The 21,303-nt window shown below is 37.6% G+C and overlaps 2 protein-coding genes across 2 annotated transcripts; both read left to right on the forward strand.

Annotated features, from left to right (window-relative positions):
* Positions 1–856: 856 nt before the first annotated feature.
* On the forward strand, positions 857–7,020 carry LOC139139640 (stAR-related lipid transfer protein 5-like). The gene is made up of 6 exons (XM_070708509.1): positions 857–991; positions 2,939–2,988; positions 4,091–4,214; positions 4,855–4,984; positions 5,472–5,568; positions 6,218–7,020. The coding sequence occupies exons 1-6, from the start codon at positions 893–895 to the stop codon at positions 6,378–6,380; spliced, it is 663 nt and encodes a 220-aa protein (XP_070564610.1). The 5' UTR covers positions 857–892; the 3' UTR covers positions 6,381–7,020.
* Positions 7,021–8,958: 1,938 nt separating this feature from the next.
* Positions 8,959–15,728, forward strand: LOC139140488 (stAR-related lipid transfer protein 6-like). Its single transcript, XM_070709791.1, has 6 exons — positions 8,959–9,128; positions 10,194–10,243; positions 10,884–11,007; positions 12,910–13,039; positions 13,641–13,734; positions 14,322–15,728. Exons 1-6 carry the CDS (start codon positions 9,030–9,032, stop codon positions 14,476–14,478), a joined length of 654 nt encoding a protein of 217 aa, XP_070565892.1. The 5' UTR covers positions 8,959–9,029; the 3' UTR covers positions 14,479–15,728.
* The last annotated feature ends 5,575 nt before the right edge of the window (positions 15,729–21,303 follow it).

Here is a 21,303-nt window from a genome sequence, read left to right on the forward strand (position 1 = left end):
AACTAGCGAAACAAAGTGCCCAACATTTTGCGATATTTGAAATTCAAAATGGCCGCCATCCCTGTGTGGGAAAAAGTAAATTTCAGATTTTTGAAAAACTAAGACCGTGAAGTTTTTCTTTCTCCAAAAAGTAGTATATCAGCATATAATTGTAGAAATTTGAGATCCTGAATATCTGTTCCCGAGGCGCCAAGTGGACATACTTATCATTTTGTAAATATCGGTCATAAAGAATTCACCAAATAGCGATTGTCAACGTTCATTCATCAATGACCAAGACTACGAAAACAGGCGCCACAATTTACAATCGAATTAAACACAGAGTCCAGATAATCCGATGTAAACGCCCTTACGATGCTAATTTAGAGTAAATTATTAACACATTGTACCCGATGTACCCTTTGTACTGATTTGTAAAAACATCGTATAATTTAAAAGTTGCCCCTTCAAGAGGTGGTCGAAAGGGACATTTACATGTTCCACACTTGTATCTTAGTTCAGTTCCCAAGTAATTAATAAACATGACATTTTCGGGTTGGCCAAACTTGCTGTTCTCCTTACATCAGTTTTCATGACTGCATTCTGAAATTTGAACATACCATGCCCTATGGTTCGTATTATTTTTTATCATACATGAGTTTTGCCCTCGTTACCAGGAACGCAGGTCAGCGTGACCTTATTTTTGTCCCCAAGTTACCATTCATTTGCACTGGGGATTGGAGAAACGGATGATTAACCACACAGATTACAAATTTACCAATTTTGATAAATGTAGTGCAATTTACACTTAATACTGCATCCATACACAACCATGGACTTATCGACCCCGTCGGTACAATGATCACAGTCTTTCTGCTGAAAGGGCGTTGACGTGGTTCGGAGTTGACACAAAATGGCGGAGGCAGACTACAACGACAAGATTGAAGAAACAATTAGAAAGCTTTGGGAGTATTCCAACGACGAAAATGACTGGAAACATCTGAAAACGTCGGTAAGAGACTGAGACTTGAAAATCAACGGTCAAGTAATATGTTATCTCGCCAATAACTATTTGAACAAACCTCCTCCCGAACTGGCAAATTGGAGTGTTTACAATGACAGGGTATAGATTGATGGAGATATGTTCACTATGGATTACAATAGGAGAACTACACGTGACGTGTTCATCCTTGACTGACTGGGTCGGATGGACTGACCGGGTCAATAAAATGGACGGCATCAGCAAAAATGATACTTAAGATGAAAACGGTCACTGATGTTAGCATATGTAAGTGAATATCTCCAAAGCTTAGTTCGTTAATATCTACCCACAGAGATCAAGCATATTACCGTAAACCTACTGAAAAAGTTTTATATTTCAAAGCGTGCGTTCGTCATTTGCCGCATTCACGTTTTCGCAGCTGAACGTATGATTGGGAACATTCCATTCAAATTAGCACTTCTGATAGTTAGCAACCTACTCGACAGGAGACCTCTCTTTGTATTTCACTGAATTTCTAGAGTACATCACTGATAATGTCCCTCCCGAGAGGGCACTTGACCAAGTCAGTTTTCAGACGTGAGCCTTCCTCGTCTGTCTTAAGTGTCCGGAATTAGTAAAGGCACTGGCTTGCAAACCTATGTCCACAAACTGCACTGTAAAAAAAACACTGCCATCTGTGGACTGCATTTGTTGACGGATTCTGTGTGACAAAATAATTTTAAAGACATTCGAAATTATTGCTGAAACCTGTTCCCTGTGAAGATTACAAGTACAATGGAAGTTCAAAAGATTTCATAAAATCAGCAGAATGATTAAAACTCCTGTAGATGACTTTTCTAGTACATTCTTCTGTAAATTCCGTTTCATGTTCTACTCCAAAAATCATTTAAAATGCCTTGATTTCAACTTGTTAATTGTTCACAGTCTGTGCATGTTTAATGTCAGATGTATTTGTTGCATCAAAATTCATTGAACGGTAAATGTTGCACCGCGAGACTAATGCCTTGTATTTAAACACACTCTTGGGAGAAGATTAAAACAGTGTATTTGTTTTACAGAGCGAAAATAAAATATTATCAAGTTTCAGCAATTGTTTCTCTAAGACCATTAAAATTGATTCGTTGTCTAAATGATCACATGAAAGGACATTGTACGTATAGGACATGCCGTTCCCATACACACTGCAAGCATCACAGAATACATTTATTTCGTAAATACAATGACAAAAGGAGATGTAACCCCATATTGACGACCAGAGGTTACTCTTGTTTCATTTGTTAACGGAACAACGCAGTAATATCGTTTCATCAAATGCAGATTAATTTATTCATGGTGACGCAGTGCTTCATAGTCTGGGTCAAGTCTTGTCACAAGACTTAGGATTTGTCATAGGATGATTTGTCCACATTTATTGTTTAAATAATATCTACTATAGGTGTGTCTCTGAAAGCCAGGACACAAAGCTGCGAGAGAAACGTTCCCTTGATTACAAGTTTTCTGGCAAATATCCATGTGCACGTATACTTTTAGCGATAAAGGGCCATAATACTAACTTTTGATTATTTCATTATTTTCATTTTGTATGTCAATTGCAGGTTCTTGTTCTACTTTCCGAGGCACTCATCATTTAGCTATATGTATATATGTATGTATGTATGTATGTATGTATGTATGTATGTATGTATGTATGTATGTTACCATCTATCCATCTATATATAGGCCTATATATGTGTGTGTGTGTGTGTGTGTGTCTATGTACCTATGTATGTATCTATACATATATCTATGCATGTATCTATGTAACTATTATCTCTTTATGTATCTCTCTATGTATGTATACATGATGTCCTTTCGTTTTCTCGATTATCGACTAGAGCATTTTATTGATCACGTGTTCGTATATTATCGCAAGGCATAGATGTGACACAAGCATTAACACCAATGTTTGATTTTCAGAGCGATTTGGTGATTCACCAGAAGAAGTCCGATGTGTTTGATGGAACTCTGTGAGTGTTATATTTTGTTCATAACCGACATTGCTATCAACATAGTGAATTTAAATATATCTCCAAACAAGACTTCTTGAGGTAATTTGTGCGGTTCTATAACTGTTTTACTGGTAGGGAATTACTGCAGATTTGAGAAGAGGCGTCGCATTCAACACGATTTTCGCATAATAACACTCGAGGGTTTTATTTTGGTTTTATTAAGGATACTTAAGGCCAAGAAGAGTTACCTCTGAAAAACTTATCATTTTTTGAAAATCACACAAGATTATCTGTGACAAAAAGTAAGCTTGGAAGTTAATTCCTTATACCCTAAGCTCCATTAGAAGTACATGCAAATCAAAATAACCCAACCGTATTAGGGTTACTTTTTAGTAGAAGTAGGATTCCTTTTTGGAGAGGAGGGTCTTCCACTGAGCAAAAGTTAACTTTTTGAAATATTTGTACACTATGCAAGTAGATTGTTTATGAAATCAACCGTGAATTAACCTGTGCTGTAGCAGCGAGTACTATTAAAGCTGTGTTGTATTATCGATAAGGGATAGACAATTAGATAAATGTGGGGATGGTCGTAACGTCGCATGCACCGTTCTAAGCATTGCAGAATTTGGTTTTATGTCGCATGCATACAAATGCTTCCATCCCGAAACAATGAGAATTCCCTACTTTACTGTCCAACAGTCACGTGACAATGTGTTTTTGTAAAAGCAACAGGGTAAGAACAATTTTAAGCAAATTTATCTTATCTTTTTTCTGTCTTTTGATCGTTCTCTCCAGAGATGTCGAACGGTCTATTCCTGGTTTGTGGAAGTCTCTTTCTCATATCCTGCAAATGAATTTGCAAAATATGACTATTTTCTCCTCTTTCTGTGCGGAGAGTTTCATCAGTGTAAGAAAAATGGTGTAGTAGTCACATACTAATCATCGGTTCGTAAACAAAAAAAAACATATGTGGATTGGCCTATGCAGATAATCTTCAGATTGATTTCTATGAGAAACAAATATCTAGCTGTACTGCAGAATTTAATCGCGAATGCTCTGTCCTCTGATTGCTTCAGTCGTAATGTCGAGCTTCATGTCTCTTCTTACTATTAATCGACAGATACAAAGTTGAGCGCAGAATGAATGTCAGCCCACAGAGGCTGATTGATTTATTCTACGATATGGAGTTTTTGAAGGTGGCTGAAAAAGGCACTAAGTCTGTTGACCTTATTGAAACCATCGGAGTAAGTATCAGAGAACTTGTGCAGAGTTCCGGGGAAAGATAGGGGGCGTGCAACATCGCAGAAAGCTGAAAAGCACCCTGTCGATGAAAACAAAGTTACAAAGCTAGTTTTGTCATTTTTGTTTAATTGTGCAAATGCACACGCACTCGTGCGTGCACAGAGTGCGCTATGAATCAGTCGACGTCACTTCAGTAGAGTTGGTTTGCTTTTCCATTGGTTTTTACTTTGTTTGGTGGTTTAAGGTATGGCATCAGTTGTCGTTTGGTATTGAGTCACGATGTCAGCTTCAATGGTGGAGTGAACAGCTTTATTTAAAAATCCTTAAAATACAAAAAAACCAGCCTTTTTTTTCTTAAGCGTGCGAAAGCTTTATCAAAATATGCTATTTTATTCTTATTTGGCGAGTTAGCGCCTCCAGGCTTCGACCGTTCTGATGCTCACTAATTAATATCGTGTAAAATGTTATCTTCGGACGTAGATTCCTATAACCATCAACAGATGCGAATGTGTCATATGTGTGTCATTTTATTTTTTGATTCTTTTATATAACACATACCATTTAAGTAATTTATTAATATACTTATATTTATTTCTTTATTTCTTTATTTGTTTGTTTGTTTGTCTGTTTATTTATTTTAAGGGTCCGGATAAAGCCATGATTACACGCACCGTGACCGATTCAGCTTTGTTCGGACTTGTTTCTGCGAGGGAAGTTGTTGCTCTTTCTGGTGTTCGATACTATCCTGACAAAAAGGTTCACGTCCTTGTCAGTGAGTTAAATCAAATCATTCAATTCAGGTCAAATTAAAATCAAAGAGGTCCCACCAAATAGCTAAAGTCTCTCGTTATGAAATAATCAAGTGTCTCGCTAATGGTTATTGTACCATGTCATGTCAGGTTAAATCTGCGAAATCGTCGCAATTATATCATTTATTTATCTGCCCTACGTTCAGTGGTATCTGTCATTTGACCTGTCCCGGTGATCACAACAGACTCCCTTAGTGTTTCTCTGCAGGCCATCTTCACTTGCCAAGGCCTGCTGTTCGGGCGATGTCTGCAGGCTAAAGGTCGCTTCTCCTTATACACACCCAAATGATCACGTCAAGCAGCGCACAGTTAAATAAAGATTCTGGTTTAAAAAGGTTAATTTGGAAACGAAAGATAGACTTAGTCGTTTCTCTCGAACTCTTGAAAGTGTATGACAGCCCTGCGCGGAATAAATTCTTTGTCAACTCTGATTTCGTTTTTTACGACCAGGCGTTGGTATTAGCCATCCTAAGTGTCCTGAAGACCAAAAGAATTTAGTACGCGTCATCACTTATCCATCGGGCAGATTCATCTATGCGGTTGATGGGTAAGAAAATTTAACATGGCAGACAATAGCTTATATTTTGTCGAAGTATCCAGTTATTCTCTCTCTCTCTCTCTCTCTCTCTCTCTCTCTCTCTCTCTCTCTCTCTCTCTCTCTCATTTTTCATACAATGTGAAAGAAATCGGATCAAGTTGTGGTCTCGACATAACTGTCAAACTGTAACATGGACAAATGCCAGGCGTACGGCTCAGTCACCCATAATCGTTCATATCAGACTGGTGAACGTGACATGCAATATGCAAATATCATGTTTACAGCCTTTATAGCTATCTTCTTTGTGCTTGAACATACATAAATAAATAAACAAGTTATGGAAAACCAAACAGTAATGCATGCATAAAAACAGTGATTACATAAACCTGTGTCATCTCAGGATGTTGCTTTGGTATAGCAAATGTAGGATTAAATGGTTTTAGCAGCATAAAAGAGAATGACATTTCACTTGAATTGACACACTCCGGAGTGTGATCTTCTTCATTTTCCGTATCTGCTTCACATCTGTAAGCGCATAGTCAATGCAGAGGAATGTTGCTCCTCGTTGACTGTGTGAGGTTATCGTCAAAAAAAATTAGGTCTCAAGGATACATACTTAAAAAAGCACGATCACGAGGTCAACTGTTATTTTTTTCAGTCAGCCAAATTGGTGCCGATTGGTTGAGTTTGCGCAGAGCGATGGCAAACTGTCAATGCCAAAAGTCGTTGTTGAACAAGCGGCACCTGGGGCTATCAAGGACAAGGTCGAGTATTTCAACAAGATGGTTGCCAAGCACGACAAAGCGGCGGCTGCAAAATGACGCGATGATAGGTGTTTTACATCAAATGAACGTGTGCTTTACGATAAGAAGAAAATGAACAAATTGTGTATTTTATTGTTCAGCGGCGACGATATGATCGGACAGTGTTTATGAACTTGAATTTTACATTTATTTTGGCTTTGATTCTTCATTGACGATGTAACTCTTGATAGAAAGAAAACCAAAAACACCACAAGTGATAATTTTGTTCACATAACCTGATGAATTAGAATTTCTTTAAAAGGAAAGAAAATATACCGCAGATATTCTCTACTGAGTTGCGTGATAACTCAATCTCCGTTTTCTTACATATTCTCGTTTTCTCCTTGATAGATTTACCGTAATGATGATTTGTGTTTGTTCGTTCGTCAATTACTAGTTTACTCGTGTGTCAATAATGAACATGTATAAACATATATCACTTTTATTTATGCAGGCGCTTGCATTATTCTATAAAATGCAGGGATAAACCGTGTAATTTACTGAAAGAGAGCGTTAGACCGATTGTCATGACGCTCATCAGAAAGCAGTGAGGTTCCTTGCATGGTTATCCACAACCATTAAAGCAGAATGAGATGCATACAACTTTTGATGTCTTTTCAAGTATTTTCTGTTTGTGAAATAAAGTCTCTTGTTTTACTCCCAAAAACATATCGACATGTCTAGTGTTTAACTAGTCAACACTGCATACTTTTTATCAAGTCCGCCGTTACAGTGGACAAACGTATGTAAGTTAGGACTAGAATTCATTTATAGACAACAGTGATATTGCAAATTGGGCATGATGCGTAACTCTATCAAAGCTAATACTTCGTATCTAAGGTAGAATGCGCCTCGGGGACAGACAGTCGGACTCTCGAACTTTTCCAATTCTTTTCTGATCTACCACTTATTGGGGCTCATTTTGAAGCCCAATGAGTAAGAAAACCGTTCACTGCCTTAGTGTTTGAAAATTGAAAATTTCATTTTTCCACAGTGATGACGGCCATTTTGAATTTCAAATATCGGTAAATCTTGGGTGATTTGTTTTTCTAGTACCAAAAGTTGCACAGCGACCCCCGATTTTATTCTTGACTTGACTTTGAGAGTGAATGGTTGAAAGATTCTTTGAGAAATAAAAATTGTTGATGCGGTTACCATACTTATGACCGACAGACGGCATATATTTTTTGGTCAGTATATTATTCTTTTCTAAATCACCACCAAGCCCACGGACGAAGTGTCTCGGTAGTATATATAGAAGGACTGTTTCTCCGGCCATGGCAGCCTTTTTCGACCATCTAATCCCCATTCTGATATATTTATGAGTTGTGATCGGATTGTAAGCTTACAACTGATGAATAGACAAGTTAGATAAGGAGTACAATTCGCAGAAAAATATTGATTAATTTGATTTCCCAGACAGGTCATCATAGATCAAAGAAAACAGTTATGAAATGTGAGTTTTGCAGTGATATCGATACAAATTTACAAAAAAATCCATGACCGTGACTGTCATAGAAGCAAACTATTTGCTGCTCTCCATAAAGTATCGAGATTTATGCCCTAGATGAGTTGTCACTGCTGTCAATCGTTGACTGGGAGACTAAATCAACAAAGGTTCTTTTTCTGAATAAAAAAACCACCAGATTATGAAGTATCATGAGAAACGTTTACGAAAGAGCTTCTCTCACGCTGCATATTTTTTGATAATTTTAATAAATTTCGATGACATTTGCTTTCAACGACAGGAAACCATGTATTGGTACAGGTTTTATTGTATTTTACACTCGTAAGGAAGTGAAATAATAAAACTGCACATTTCGTTTCTGTTACAAATTTTCCTCGGTGTTCGAATACTTCGGGATAAATCGGTGCACTGAAATGTAGGCTGTAGGTTAGAATTTTACCTCCCGTGTGAGTACCCTGCACTCACGTTGAATGGTGTTACTCCTTGGAGACAGGCAATTTGCATAGAAGAGTTATATCATCGTTTGTAACAACTTACTTTTTACCATTCGTCAGACTCTCAAATATAAGATAAAAGCCTAACAGGCGAGCTGAACTCCGTGACATTAATAATACATTGTAATGAAACCCCGATCGACTAATCTACTGTTTTCAATTTTGTTACGGAAATTTGATCAAGGTATAAAACCCTGACAAGTAGCCCCTACAGCTCTTTGGTTGACATTCGGTAAGAACTCAGTTCAGTCTGTTTGTTTTGAATAGGTAGCAAAAAGCTCGTTGGTCTTGCAAATTTTAGAGAATTTGAACTTTGAGTAAAGAGGCAATGCTTAGAGACAATGCAAATTTGAGATCGAATTGGCCTAGTCTTGAACAGTATGCAAGCTTGTCTCCATTGAAAAGTTTTTGCTTAAATTATCACGTTCCTACCGATGGTGGGAAACAGAGTTAACACACTGTCATTCTTGTATGACTTTGTGAATATTGGTCAATTCATTCATAGACAGTAGAGTTTCTCTACTGTCTATGGTTTACCACAGTGGTTTAGGAATTGTGAGTGTATGCAGAAGTAGAGCATTACCAAACAAACAGTTTTTGACCTTTTACTAATCTCCCAATCCAAATCAAAGTCAAACCGTTATACGACGCTTCTTCACCGGACTGTCAACGCTTCCGTAAGGTAGCCCAAATCAGCCCAGAATTATGGCACAAACAGACTACAACGCTATAATGGACCAGACAATCAAGAAACTGTGGGAATACCTGGAGGATGACAAGGACTGGAAACATCTTAAAACGTCGGTAAGGATTATTTGAAATGGATGTAACCAGGTGTGTGTATGTGTATCTGTGTGTATTTGCATCAGTTTCTGTCATTCGGATACTTGCTGGTTACGTTCTCTGGTAAAGCACACTTGTCGTCTTTGTAATGCTAAAATCATTTCTGAATAACGTCCATAACATCAATACCGATTTCCATTTCTATCCCTTGGTCGTCCTCGGTCGTCCTCGGCTCTCATGCTCTCCCCACCGATGCCCACAACGCGAGGCCCACCACTCGATACACCGATCTGTAATTTGAAATACAACTCCCGTTGCATGTGTGCCATTCACACACTGTGTGATCAAACTGGAACCCTTATTGACGTTACCATCCATTACACGTGTCGTTGTTGTGCAACCAAACTATGTGACAGTTAATATGTAACTTGGGGGCTGTGTCTGTCATTGCTTATGGTTCATCATGACATGCTCACGCCCAAAGTCGGCAAACTTCCTAGCAAATACTATCTAGTGACTATCATACGAACAGCAGAGTTGAAAAAAATAATCGGTTAATCGTGTATCAAGTAAGACATTCGGAAAGTGTGTAGATATACTAGTATAATACTGACAGATTGCAACCTGGGAAAGTAATGTTATTACCTTGATGAAATAGGTAGTGCGAGTAAATGAACCAGATGGCTCACACACACACTGCCACCTACACACACACACACACACACACACATATATACACACACACACCTACACACACACACACACATATATGTATATATATATATATATATATATATATATATAAACAAACACAGAAACCAAAACATACATGTTGGTTTGATTAGATAGATTGATAGATAGATGGATAAACGACATATTGGTTACAGAAGCAAAGACCACGATCCCTTCTCCCGCTGGAGAAATACGATTCACGATTTTTCCCCTCTCAGCAGACCAAGTCTAAGCTTCGTAAGTCGTTTCATTCAGTAATTCAACGATAGTTCCTACTATAAAGCAACATTGTACAACAATTCAGACAACAGCGTCGCTCTAAGCAAACACTCATACGTTTTCTATTGCTTTCAGGGCGACCTAGTCGTACACCAGAAGCAGTCTGACGTTTTTGATGGAATACTGTGAGTATATTATTGGATCTAATTTAGCTGGGGAAATTCGTTACTATTTCTAACCAACCCCTCCCAAATAGCTGTTTCAAGTGTTACGGCGTTCAACTTCCTCCACTCAAATAATTATCGAACTCCGAGCACTTTCTCGTATCCGTTCCTGATTCAAACGAAAACTCTATTCCCGGTTACTAAGGGGCCTGTCAAATTTGACCACCTGGACGCGATGTTTTTTCTCGCCTGGCAAAATTTCTCAAAATGACCCCTCAATTATCAACCCTCTGGCAAGAGTGACCCTAAAATGGGGCAGGATTTCCCAAGATGACCCCATCCAAGCATCCAAAACAGACAGAGTTCTGGTAAATCCGTCAAAAAGGACAGATATCGGTGGTATGGTTGGCTAATGATCACCTGCATCAGTCAGTTATCACAAAGCTGTCTTCTACATCAACCACTTCTTGTTATATGAAAATTGTCCGACTCTGGGCTTTTTTTCAAACAACGATATTACAGCTTAACTTTTACTTTCTATATAATTTCTCGTGCAAAGAATTATACAAAATATCTCAGAAAATGTAAGATCCAAATTTTGTCTCTGAGTCGTGATCTTAAATTTGTCTGAATATTTTTCCCTCCAAAATCCTCGATATAGATACAAGATTGAACGCACCATGAATGTGAGTCCACAGAGAAACATAGATTTATCCTTCGACTGGAAGTTCATGGAAACCGCTGACAAGGACGCCAAGGGCATTGAATTGATCGAACGCATAGGTGTAAGTTTTAAGGAAATGTACTGATGTTATTTCAAAAGGAGACTAATCAGGAACTTAATGAAAATTACAGAAACGATAAATTAGGAGGGGCTTATTTTGAACCCATTTGTGACATTAGTCATTACATTTTGTAGAAATTTGGGTCAGGCAATTTATTTGTAAAATAAGTATCGTAAAGGAGACAGAATCTTTACTTTGCAACGGAAAATAGGTTTAGTAACTTTTTAACATTACAAGTAAAAACCTGTGAAAATTTCAATTTATTCGAGCTTATAAATAGATACATAGATAGATATAATTTTATTATAGTGACACGTTTCATGTATAACACAAGATTCTTATTTTGAAAAAGTACAAGAAATTTGTTTGAAACCCCAGCCAAGTTGTCAGCTTATGAGTCACTGTTCCTATAATTTAGACTAACCACACTGTGCGTCTAGATAACATATTTTACAGTATAACATAATTCATAAAGAAAGTATATCAAGTGTTTGAAATTACATTTCTCCTTCTGATATACATTTGGTGAATACACTTAGCAAAGTTTCTGACATAACTGTGTGAGAAAAGTTGAACAAGTTTTTCATTTGATGGCAAATCATGAAGAACATCTGTAATCGAGGTGCGAATATCGTCGTACTGTTCGCAATCAAATATAAAATGAAATTCGTCCTCAACAATATTACAGTTACAGAGTAAACATATTCTCTGATCAATTTGCAAGTTAGAATACCGACCAGTTTCAATCCTCAAAGGTAATGTCCCGTTACGTAATCTTGCCATAACTGAGCGGTATTTATACGGGATATTAAGTAATACATAAGGTTCAACATTGTAATTGTGTTTGAATGTACAATACGTTCTCAATTTCGGTTTCATTAAACAGTTAATTCTCCAGTTTACAGATTCATTTACTTTTAACTTCTGTTTTGCTTTGTCAAGAATAACATTAGTACTAATATTTTGTTCATTTCTAGACTCAAAATATGTAACAGTCCAGCCTCTTTAAATACAGACGTCGCTCGTTTAGTCCACAATTGGTCGCTTAAAATACACGTTTGGTCAGTCTAGTGATGGGTAGTCTCTGTAGTCTAGACCACAGCCTTATGACCTCAACTTTACGCCTATATTCACTAGACATCCATCCCATGTCACCGTATACTGAAGCGGTAGGACTTGAAGCTCCTACTCCGAGATATGATCGCATTGCACGGTGTTGGATCTTGTCAATACAAGTGATTGAATTTCTATGCCACACTGCCGAAGCGTAATCAAGAATTGGAGCTACTAGCGAATCAAAAAGTTTTGTGTACATCTGATAAGACATTCCGCCATACATTTTACATTTGGCAATAATAATTCCAGTAGCTCTTGAGGCAGATTCAGCAAGGCTCTGTGTCATAACATTCACATCAAGATGTTCACTAAAATATACTCCCAAATATTTGTATTTTTCTGTAACATCAATTGACATAGGCCCACAGTGAAATTGAGCTGGTGTACGTGGAAGAGAGTGATTTTTGAAGTGTATCACCAAAGTTTTGTCTTGGCTCAATCTCAGTCTCCACTTTTTACAGTACATGTGTACTATATTAAGCAAGCTTATAATACCAAATACATGTCTTCTTGTGCCTCTGTACACTAGTACTGTTGCAGATTATACTTGCCTATTATTGGCTCACATCATTGGTTACCGAGTACAAATTTCGCTATTTATGTAAGAGTTGTTTCCGGACTCCCGTTCAATGTTTCGGCTGATTATTCAGCGTAATAATGATGGCATGCTTTTCAAATCTCAGAACTTGAGTTGGCTTGTAGACTATGACTGATTGAAGCTCGAAACGACGTTACTATTATCATTAAATCTCTTGGTTTCATTTATGTTGTCTCCTTTACTAATAGGGTCCCGACAATCTGCACATTGTCCGAACGGTGTCTGATTCGGCAATGTTCGGACTTATCTCGGCCAGAGAGTTCATAACCATGCCAGGTGTACGACACTACCCGGAGAAGAGCCTTCGCGTCTTGGCCCGTGAGTAATTTTTCACAGATGTTTCTTTTGATTGTTCGATGTTTACCTGCTTGCCAGTGTATTTAGGCAAATTTTTCAGACATCATTGGAGCCCAAAGAATTTATGGAGTGTTGCTAAATGACTCTGGAGTTCACAAGTTGATTTGCAAAAACAAAATAAACAAAAAATGTATCAGCTGCCGTTGCATGGGATCCTAAAGGTCAGATATTTAATTCAATTGTTAAATTTGCATGTTATAGAGATTGATGAGTCACTAACCCAATCAATCAATCAACCGCTTGGACAACGTAATATACAAAGAAATACGTTACGTAGCAACAACAAATCTGCAGGTGGTTTAATCGATCTTCGTTTATGAAAATTATCTCGCCAGTTTTCACTCGGCAAAAACCCTGAAAGTAGGGAAAAATTAAAATTCGGCCCTTTGACTTAAGCCAAAGTTTCCCATAGGGACGGAAAGTACTGAACACTGCAGATACTTTTTTGTGCATATTACTTACATGTTTTTCTTTACTTGATAGACATTATCGATGATGTATCTATAAAGTATGACGATACTATACTTTAAATCAACACCTTTCGTTTATTTCTCATGTCCAGACGTCAGTGTGGATCATCCAAAATGTCCAGAGGACAAGAAATTTGTACGAGGTGTGGTATATCCGTCAGGCAGATTTGTTTATGAAATTGCTGGGTAAGCAAGAAAGTGCTTTGAACGTTAAAGGGAAGCAGTCGTCGGAACTGCGCCTGTGCAAGTTTCTTGTTTACAATGTATTTCGCGCACATTCTCTAGATGCACCTCATCATCATAGCTGCAACATTTAAAGTATACGACGACAGACATAATTTTACTTTCATCAATCACCATCGCACCTTGGATACAGTGTTTACATTGGTCGTATGGGTCCCATACGACCTCTGAGAGCAGTTTCGACCACTGTATCCCTTTAATCAGTGATCAACTAACGAGTAAGACAGCACAGCCATATTTTTATCAGTCTTTACAAACATATTTAGTGCAAGCGTGGTGATACCAAGCGAATACAACGCCGTAATGAAGCTCGTATTGCAGGGCTGGTGTGCACTCCGACAGTTCACACTATATCAAAGTGTGCAGTAATCAAAAACAATATTCATACTTGCCATTTCATCGAAACGTAGTCCTTCCCTCGGGCTACATCCATTGCACGCCGAATAAATGCTCAGTAAGAACTTCATCGTACACAATAACGCTTTATGTATCCTAAATTTACTGTCTGTGTATTCTTGTTATTCTTTCAGGCAGCCGAACAAATGTCGCCTTGTTGAATTTTCACAGAATGATCCTAAACTTTCCGTTCCAAAGATGATAGCAGAACAAGCAGCTGCGGGAATAATTAAGTCAAAGATAGATTACTTCAACAAGGCATTGGAAAAGCTAGATGCCACTAAGAAGTAAAATGAGGAAACCTTATTCTCAGCGATAGAGAGAGTTCCTTGCGGTGGTTATTATCTACCGGTATTTAACGTTGGTGGCGTTATCACGCGTTCGAGTTGAAGGCAACAAAATTGTTCTTCAAACAGGTGGGGACACTGACATTTGTGCAAAGGACTTTTCCCATTTTATTCTAATAGAGGTCACAGTTCAAGTTCGAAATTCAGTCGCAAGAAATGTCACAACTGCAACTTGGAAGCTGAAATAAAATCTCGGACAGATGACTCTACATAGTTTGCGATTTTATTCCATCGCTGATGGACTTTCATCTGTGACCAAGTACAAGACTAGTAAGCTGAACCGCCATGCAGAACACGGAGACCTACGAGAATTTGTGATATACAGCAAACATACTGTAATAAGGTTATGATGAGGAGGATTTACTCATTTCAACTCAACTGCCATGCAGTTCTTGATTTATTTCCTCGCATTTACTATAGCATAGGGTGTTCAACTACAAAAATTTCCTGTAGGCCTATAATGTTGTGAACTAGAAACTATATTATGTCATCTCAAACTTAACTTGCTAGTGTAATAGGCCTAAATGTAGACAAACAAATGCAATGTAAACATGTAAGCCATTTAAACATCATTTAATCAATGATACAGTAAATATTAAAATCTACAGAATATTATGACTTCACTCGCAGACATATAAATATCGTTTACAAAGTTGAACATATAAGGGAAGGGCCGGAAGGGGGTACATTACAGGGCTCGAAATTAGCGGTAGTCCCGCGTCCACAGACTACCAACTTTTCCCTGGGGCTACCAAAGTCCATGAAATGGTAGCCCACACGGACTACCAAAGCCTGGGACATGAAATACTTGGCGTGCGATGTCCGTCACTTTCGGACGAGCTAAATGCAGTCAACATGCAGTTTCATTTGTTTCAAGCAATTATCCTTTCATCTGTAGAGTTTTTTCTAGTGACTATTACAATTTTCACTGCTATGTTGTTGTTTTCACAAGATGCAGAGCGTTTGATACTAGAATGTTGAGTTGCTTTTCCGCGTGCAGTCTTTGCATGCCAGTTCCCATGCTGTTGATCGGCAGCATACAAGACGTACTTGTGTCAAGTTTTGGGGTTTTGATGCTGAAATTTCACAAAACTGTCACTTCTATATCAAGAGATTGTGTAATCAGTTTGATTTGAAATAGTAATATAAAACACTGTGTCAGTTAAGCTTAGCTGTGTTTCGCTGTCTTTTATCTATGGTTGTCGATCAGTATCATGCCAATGTATTACGTTCTGTATAGAGAGACTCGGGTGTAACAAGGCATGCCAGTTCATAAAGATCATGAGAATATTTTTTTTTTGTTTTTCTTTACTCAAGTTACAATTTCTTTAGATATATAAGCCGACATGGAAAGTGATAGAAAGTGTTAAAAATATACATAAATTAGCATATATTAAGCGTTCGTGACACATAACATGGGGTTTCTCGAGTTGAAGCCCCTAGTTTTACTGCCATTTTTTGTTGCTGAACCAGGGCTTATACAAGGACGAGTACAGTATCCCTAAACTAAAATATTCATGGACTACCAGCCATTGTCACTGGGCTACCAACTTCAGAAAAAGGTAGCCCAAGTGAACTACCAGAGAAAAAAGTTAATTTCGAGCCCTGCATTATTGCTTACATATAACACCGAACTTCGGAGCTGCCTTGGATCGCCGGAGACCTGAAATATCCCTGATAAATGCGACTTGCACAAAAAAATACGTTCAAATCTTCCCTTTTCTTACATATTCTCGTTTTCTCGTAACATTTACTATAATGATGATGTGTGTTTGCTTTGTGAATTACTAGTTTACTTGTGTGTCAATAATGAATGTGCATAAACATAATATCACATTTATTATGCAGGCACTTACCTCTTCTTAAAGGTATACTGTTACCTGTTCCAATTTTGCCACAGGTACCATGGAAGAGAAAATCTAACCAATTACAGATTTTAAGTGGGTGGCCGCTTTTTAAAAAGACGGCGCCCTCACATGGGCATTTTGAATACCAAGGAACGCCCCTTTGACCATATATGGGCATATTTAGATTAAAGGTGACTGTATACCTTTAATGCAGGGATAGACCAGCGTGCTGAGTGAGCACCAGACCAATTGTCATGACGCTCATCAGAAAACACTGATGTTTCTTGCATGTTGTTAACAATCATCAAAGCAGCACAAGGTACGGACTCGAATTCACTTATCGACAACAATGATATTGCACATGTACATAATGCGTAACGCTGACAATGCTAATACTTCGTGGGGGCGCCATATTGATTTTCAAGAACATGCAACAGGCCAACATTGCTGCTCGCAAAAGCAGATCGAGTTATCCTTGGTAGCAGTAACATTTCCAAACAATTTTCCACCAAGATCAAAGTTAACATCAAGGTGAAGACACAATTGCTGGGCAAAGACAGTTAAAGATCTACTGTTCTCTTTTTGTTTCGGGAATTGCAAAATGTGGGAAATGAGTCTGTCTTTCTTTCTACCTTTAAAAAAAGATGTTTTGAAATTGGATCTAAAAAATGGGAAATGGATCTGGGAATTTTTCCCAAATTGAACTCATATCGCTTATTCAAACATGATTTGTTATTAGAAGATTATTTACGTATTTGTAAAAATTAACATTTTTCGAACAGCCCTCTGAAGGTTCAGGCTATCGAGCCACAACCTACGTGTAGAAAGTGGGAGAGCTGAAAATTGATGAGGAGAAAATAGAATTTGTCAGATGTGACGATTAAATCGGGTTGAAACTGAATTTCACTTTTGTTTATCTTGTCCGTTGTACAATAATTTAAGAAGAAAACTTCTTTTTCCATTCTTTTAAAAATTCCCCTTCCCAGGTAAAATTTTCAAGTGTACGAGAGTCTAAAATCCGTCTAATTTGATAAATCTGGTAAGTTAATTTTTTACTCTTCTAGATTGAAAGAGGAAACCTCTCGTAGTGTCCAATAATGCTCTATTGCTTCAATATTTACAAACATGAATTGTATGAAATCAATATGCGCCCAATACAATTTTTCTTTTCATGTTTTGTATAACAGGCCGGAGGCCTAAAATACTGAATAAACCAAGCATAACTATAAATCATGAAAATTCGAATTAAGTTATTGTAAAATATAAGACAGATGAAAAGATTCCGTCAAAAAGGGTGTTCTAGAGTCAACAATGGTACTATCATGCATGACCAAAAAATTAATAAAGAAAATACAAAATTGACTAAAAAGAACGGAAAATACAAAAAAATAAAAGCCCAAAAGAGACACAAACTACAGGTCCAAAATTGGACTGTGGTTCTACATGTTCTACCTAAAGTTTACACACAACATACCAGTAAAGTCTCTGAGAGAAGAAACGCCAAAGTTCTTTGTGCGTTTGAAAACTGCAAATTTGGTGTTGGTTTCCACTTCCAACGCACGAAGCAGAGTCGTGGCATTTTCAACGGTTTTCACGAATCCGATGTGGTCGTTGGTGGCTTCGGTGAAAAAAGTCATCCAAAATCAGTATTATTTGCATGTCAGATCCGCCCACTGTACGATGTCACCCGTCAAACGCGCAAATATGTGAATGACCTGGTTCAACTGGATTGCAAATGGTGTCTTCCTCCCCAATTTGAAATTAGCGTAGAGAGCGCCCTCGAGCGGCGGATCTTTCAATCTACATACATACTGGAAGCTGTTGACTACAACACCTATCGGAACAACGGTCGTCTAAAGTGTTAGGTGACCTATAGCTGAATGTTGCGATATTACCAATTATTAACAAAAACAAGTGTGTAGAGCAGGTGAGGTTATATTTGCAGATTAAATCGACATTACTCGACCATTCAATTATTCCAAATTAGTTCAAATCGTGTTCCAATTATATCCTTTGTACAGGTTTGTAAAACACCGTGTAATTCCTTATCAAGAGATAGTTGAAAAGGACAATAACATACTTGTATCATATATATATATATATATATATATATATATATATATATATATATATATATATATATAATATATATATATATATATATATATATATATATATATATATATATATATATATATATATATATATATATATATATATATATATATATATAATTATATATAATCCCATGGTATTTTTCTCTGTTTGACGTCATCGTATACGAGTGTTTTTCGCGGAGCCGTACAACTTCGAGCCGAAGGCGAGAAGTTGTGCGGCTCCGCGAAAAACACGAGTATACGATGACGTCAAACAGAGAAAAATTCCATGGGATTATATATTTATCACATGAACAGTCTTCTTATTTTTCTTTGATGTGGATGGATCAAAATTATTGTAACAAATTGCATGGTTTTTATCGCGATTTTGTGTTTTTCCTTACGCGGATTACTTTCATTTATTGAGTAAAGCGGCCCGTCACCCAGGAGATGTGCGAACGTTTGCAGGCATACTTTCATTCATAAATCCGATTAAGCTGAACTTTTGATACATGAAATAGTATCTCCACCAATCAGAGATACGGATTCGGTCACGTGCGCATGTCAATCATTGTCTCGCGCTGGACCGATGCCAAGGCAAGTCTACCATCGGCGGACATGACTTTCACCGCGCAAGCGACGGATAACCATAGTATTTTGAGTTATTTAGAATATTTACAATTATATTTATGAAACTAATGCAACGACACGATCGAAACAGTAGTTATCATTCTTAGAGATGCTGTGGATTTTAAAATATCACAAGTTTACGACCTTGGCGAGCCCGAAAGTTTCAGATCGATGACACACAGAGTGTACGCTTGTAAGTTGTACAGTGGGCACTGCCGTCACCGGTCTTCGCCGGTGGCCATCTCGGTCGTCAATTTTTCGTCTTACGGACTTTGATGTTTGCTGTGACACATATATCGCCCGTAGGTACATCCCAATTTTGTTACTTGACGGGAACTCTGTTCTGTTGTGAGTGTTGTCCGTCAACTTTCGAAATACATCGGATAACTACGGCGCTGCACTGTAGGTCGACAGCTTATGTTTTCACTATTAGCCTTGCAGGTTTGATTCCGATCGAGAAACGACGGAATAATTTGTGTGATGAAGGAAATTTATCGTTGTTAGTAAAATGACTTTATGCCTTCTATGTCGCTTTCCCGAAGATTATATGGTACTCATTAAGTTGAACTTTCGTTGAGGTGTATATTTCGGGTTTATCGCCAACCTCGATCGCCAGGTACGACGTCGCTTGGCTATCGCCAGGTACGTCGACGTCCACTTTGAGCCTTACGACTGGAGCCGTTACGTTACTGAGCCATTATAACGATCGACGGTATCCTCATTCGATTCTTGGGAATAGTTAAAGCTTTAGCGACTCGAAATGTCGTTGGACATGCCTTCTATATTTCCATATCTTGATTTATCGGGTCACCTTTTTGTCAAAATGCCATGAGAGCACGGCATCGATCACGACAAATCGGTCTGTGTGGCAACGTGCATGTACGAACGGTACAAAAGTTCCGGTTGATGACGTACAACAGCGGTAATATGGATTTCTTATCTGTGCTGGTGTACGTCACACAGGTGGAGATACGGGCCAGTTCATGTGATAAATATATATATATATATATATATATATATATATATATATATATATATATATATATATATATATATATATATATATATATGCTTGCTCAATTTTAAAATAACAAGTGGAGAGTAACAGAGAGAACCAGGTTGGCATTAGCGAAATTATTGTTCTTCTGGCTTGAGTTGCCATGACTCATATTCTCGAATCATTTTCTCATTGGATGGTTGAATGTTTGTATTTTGATACTATTATCTAGCAGAAAAACTTATCCAAGGTAGGATAATTGTCATTTTTGCATCATACATGCTTTCAAGTAACTGCTCGAAATAATTTTCAATGACTTGAAATGAATCTCTTTTCTCAAGGTTTGCTCATCCGACAAGCTGGAAAAAATACTGTAGCGCTCCTTCTCATCGGACTCTTCGATCAAAAAAGATATTCAAAATTGGAGAATAAGCACAATTATTGGCAGAAGGCTGGAAAGAAAATATGGGGAGGATGCAAAGAAAGAGATGAGTTTATGGGGCTTCAACATGTCTCGGAACAGTGAGGGGGGCCTTCGTTCAAATGCATCATCGTCAATTGGAAAGTAAATATTTCTTTTATAAAGCTATTTTCTGGCGTCGTCCGATGAAAAGGTTGTATTTCAGTGACTGACCATTACATTCAATAGTGGAGCCTTAGTTCATATCTACACTATTATTGTTTACAACAGTTTGTGTTAGTTTGCATCAAAATCTGTCATTATCGAGCGACGGGTCTTTCAGACTGTGGGAGTGGCTTGAAAGACAGACTATATTCGATTGAGTAACCATACTTGATTTTAAATGTCATGAGACAGCAACCTTCACAAACATGATGAAAAAGCCACACAAGGAAATGACATATATTGTGCACTTTATAAAAATGCGCGTTAAGCCTGTATTGTATGATGCCAGCAGTAACAATGTTCTTAAAATAGTTGGAGATGTTGTAAAGGTTGCCAAAAATATGCACTAAGCAAATTCCTGTCGTCAGCTCAGTTCGTTTCCTTGTATAACACCATCGAAATATCACACTTTGTCATTACAAATTTTATGCAATTACATTTTCAGCTTTGATAATGCTGTCAGTAAAAGAGAAAAGGTTGGAAGAACCACCATAAACTTTTATTGCAAATTTCATGAAATTTTATTGCAAATTTTATGAAATCCACAACGAGTTTCATCAATACTGGCTCGAAA

The sequence above is a fragment of the Ptychodera flava genome, chromosome 9 (assembly GCF_041260155.1).
Source record: "Ptychodera flava strain L36383 chromosome 9, AS_Pfla_20210202, whole genome shotgun sequence".
Taxonomy (NCBI): Eukaryota; Metazoa; Hemichordata; class Enteropneusta; family Ptychoderidae; genus Ptychodera; species Ptychodera flava.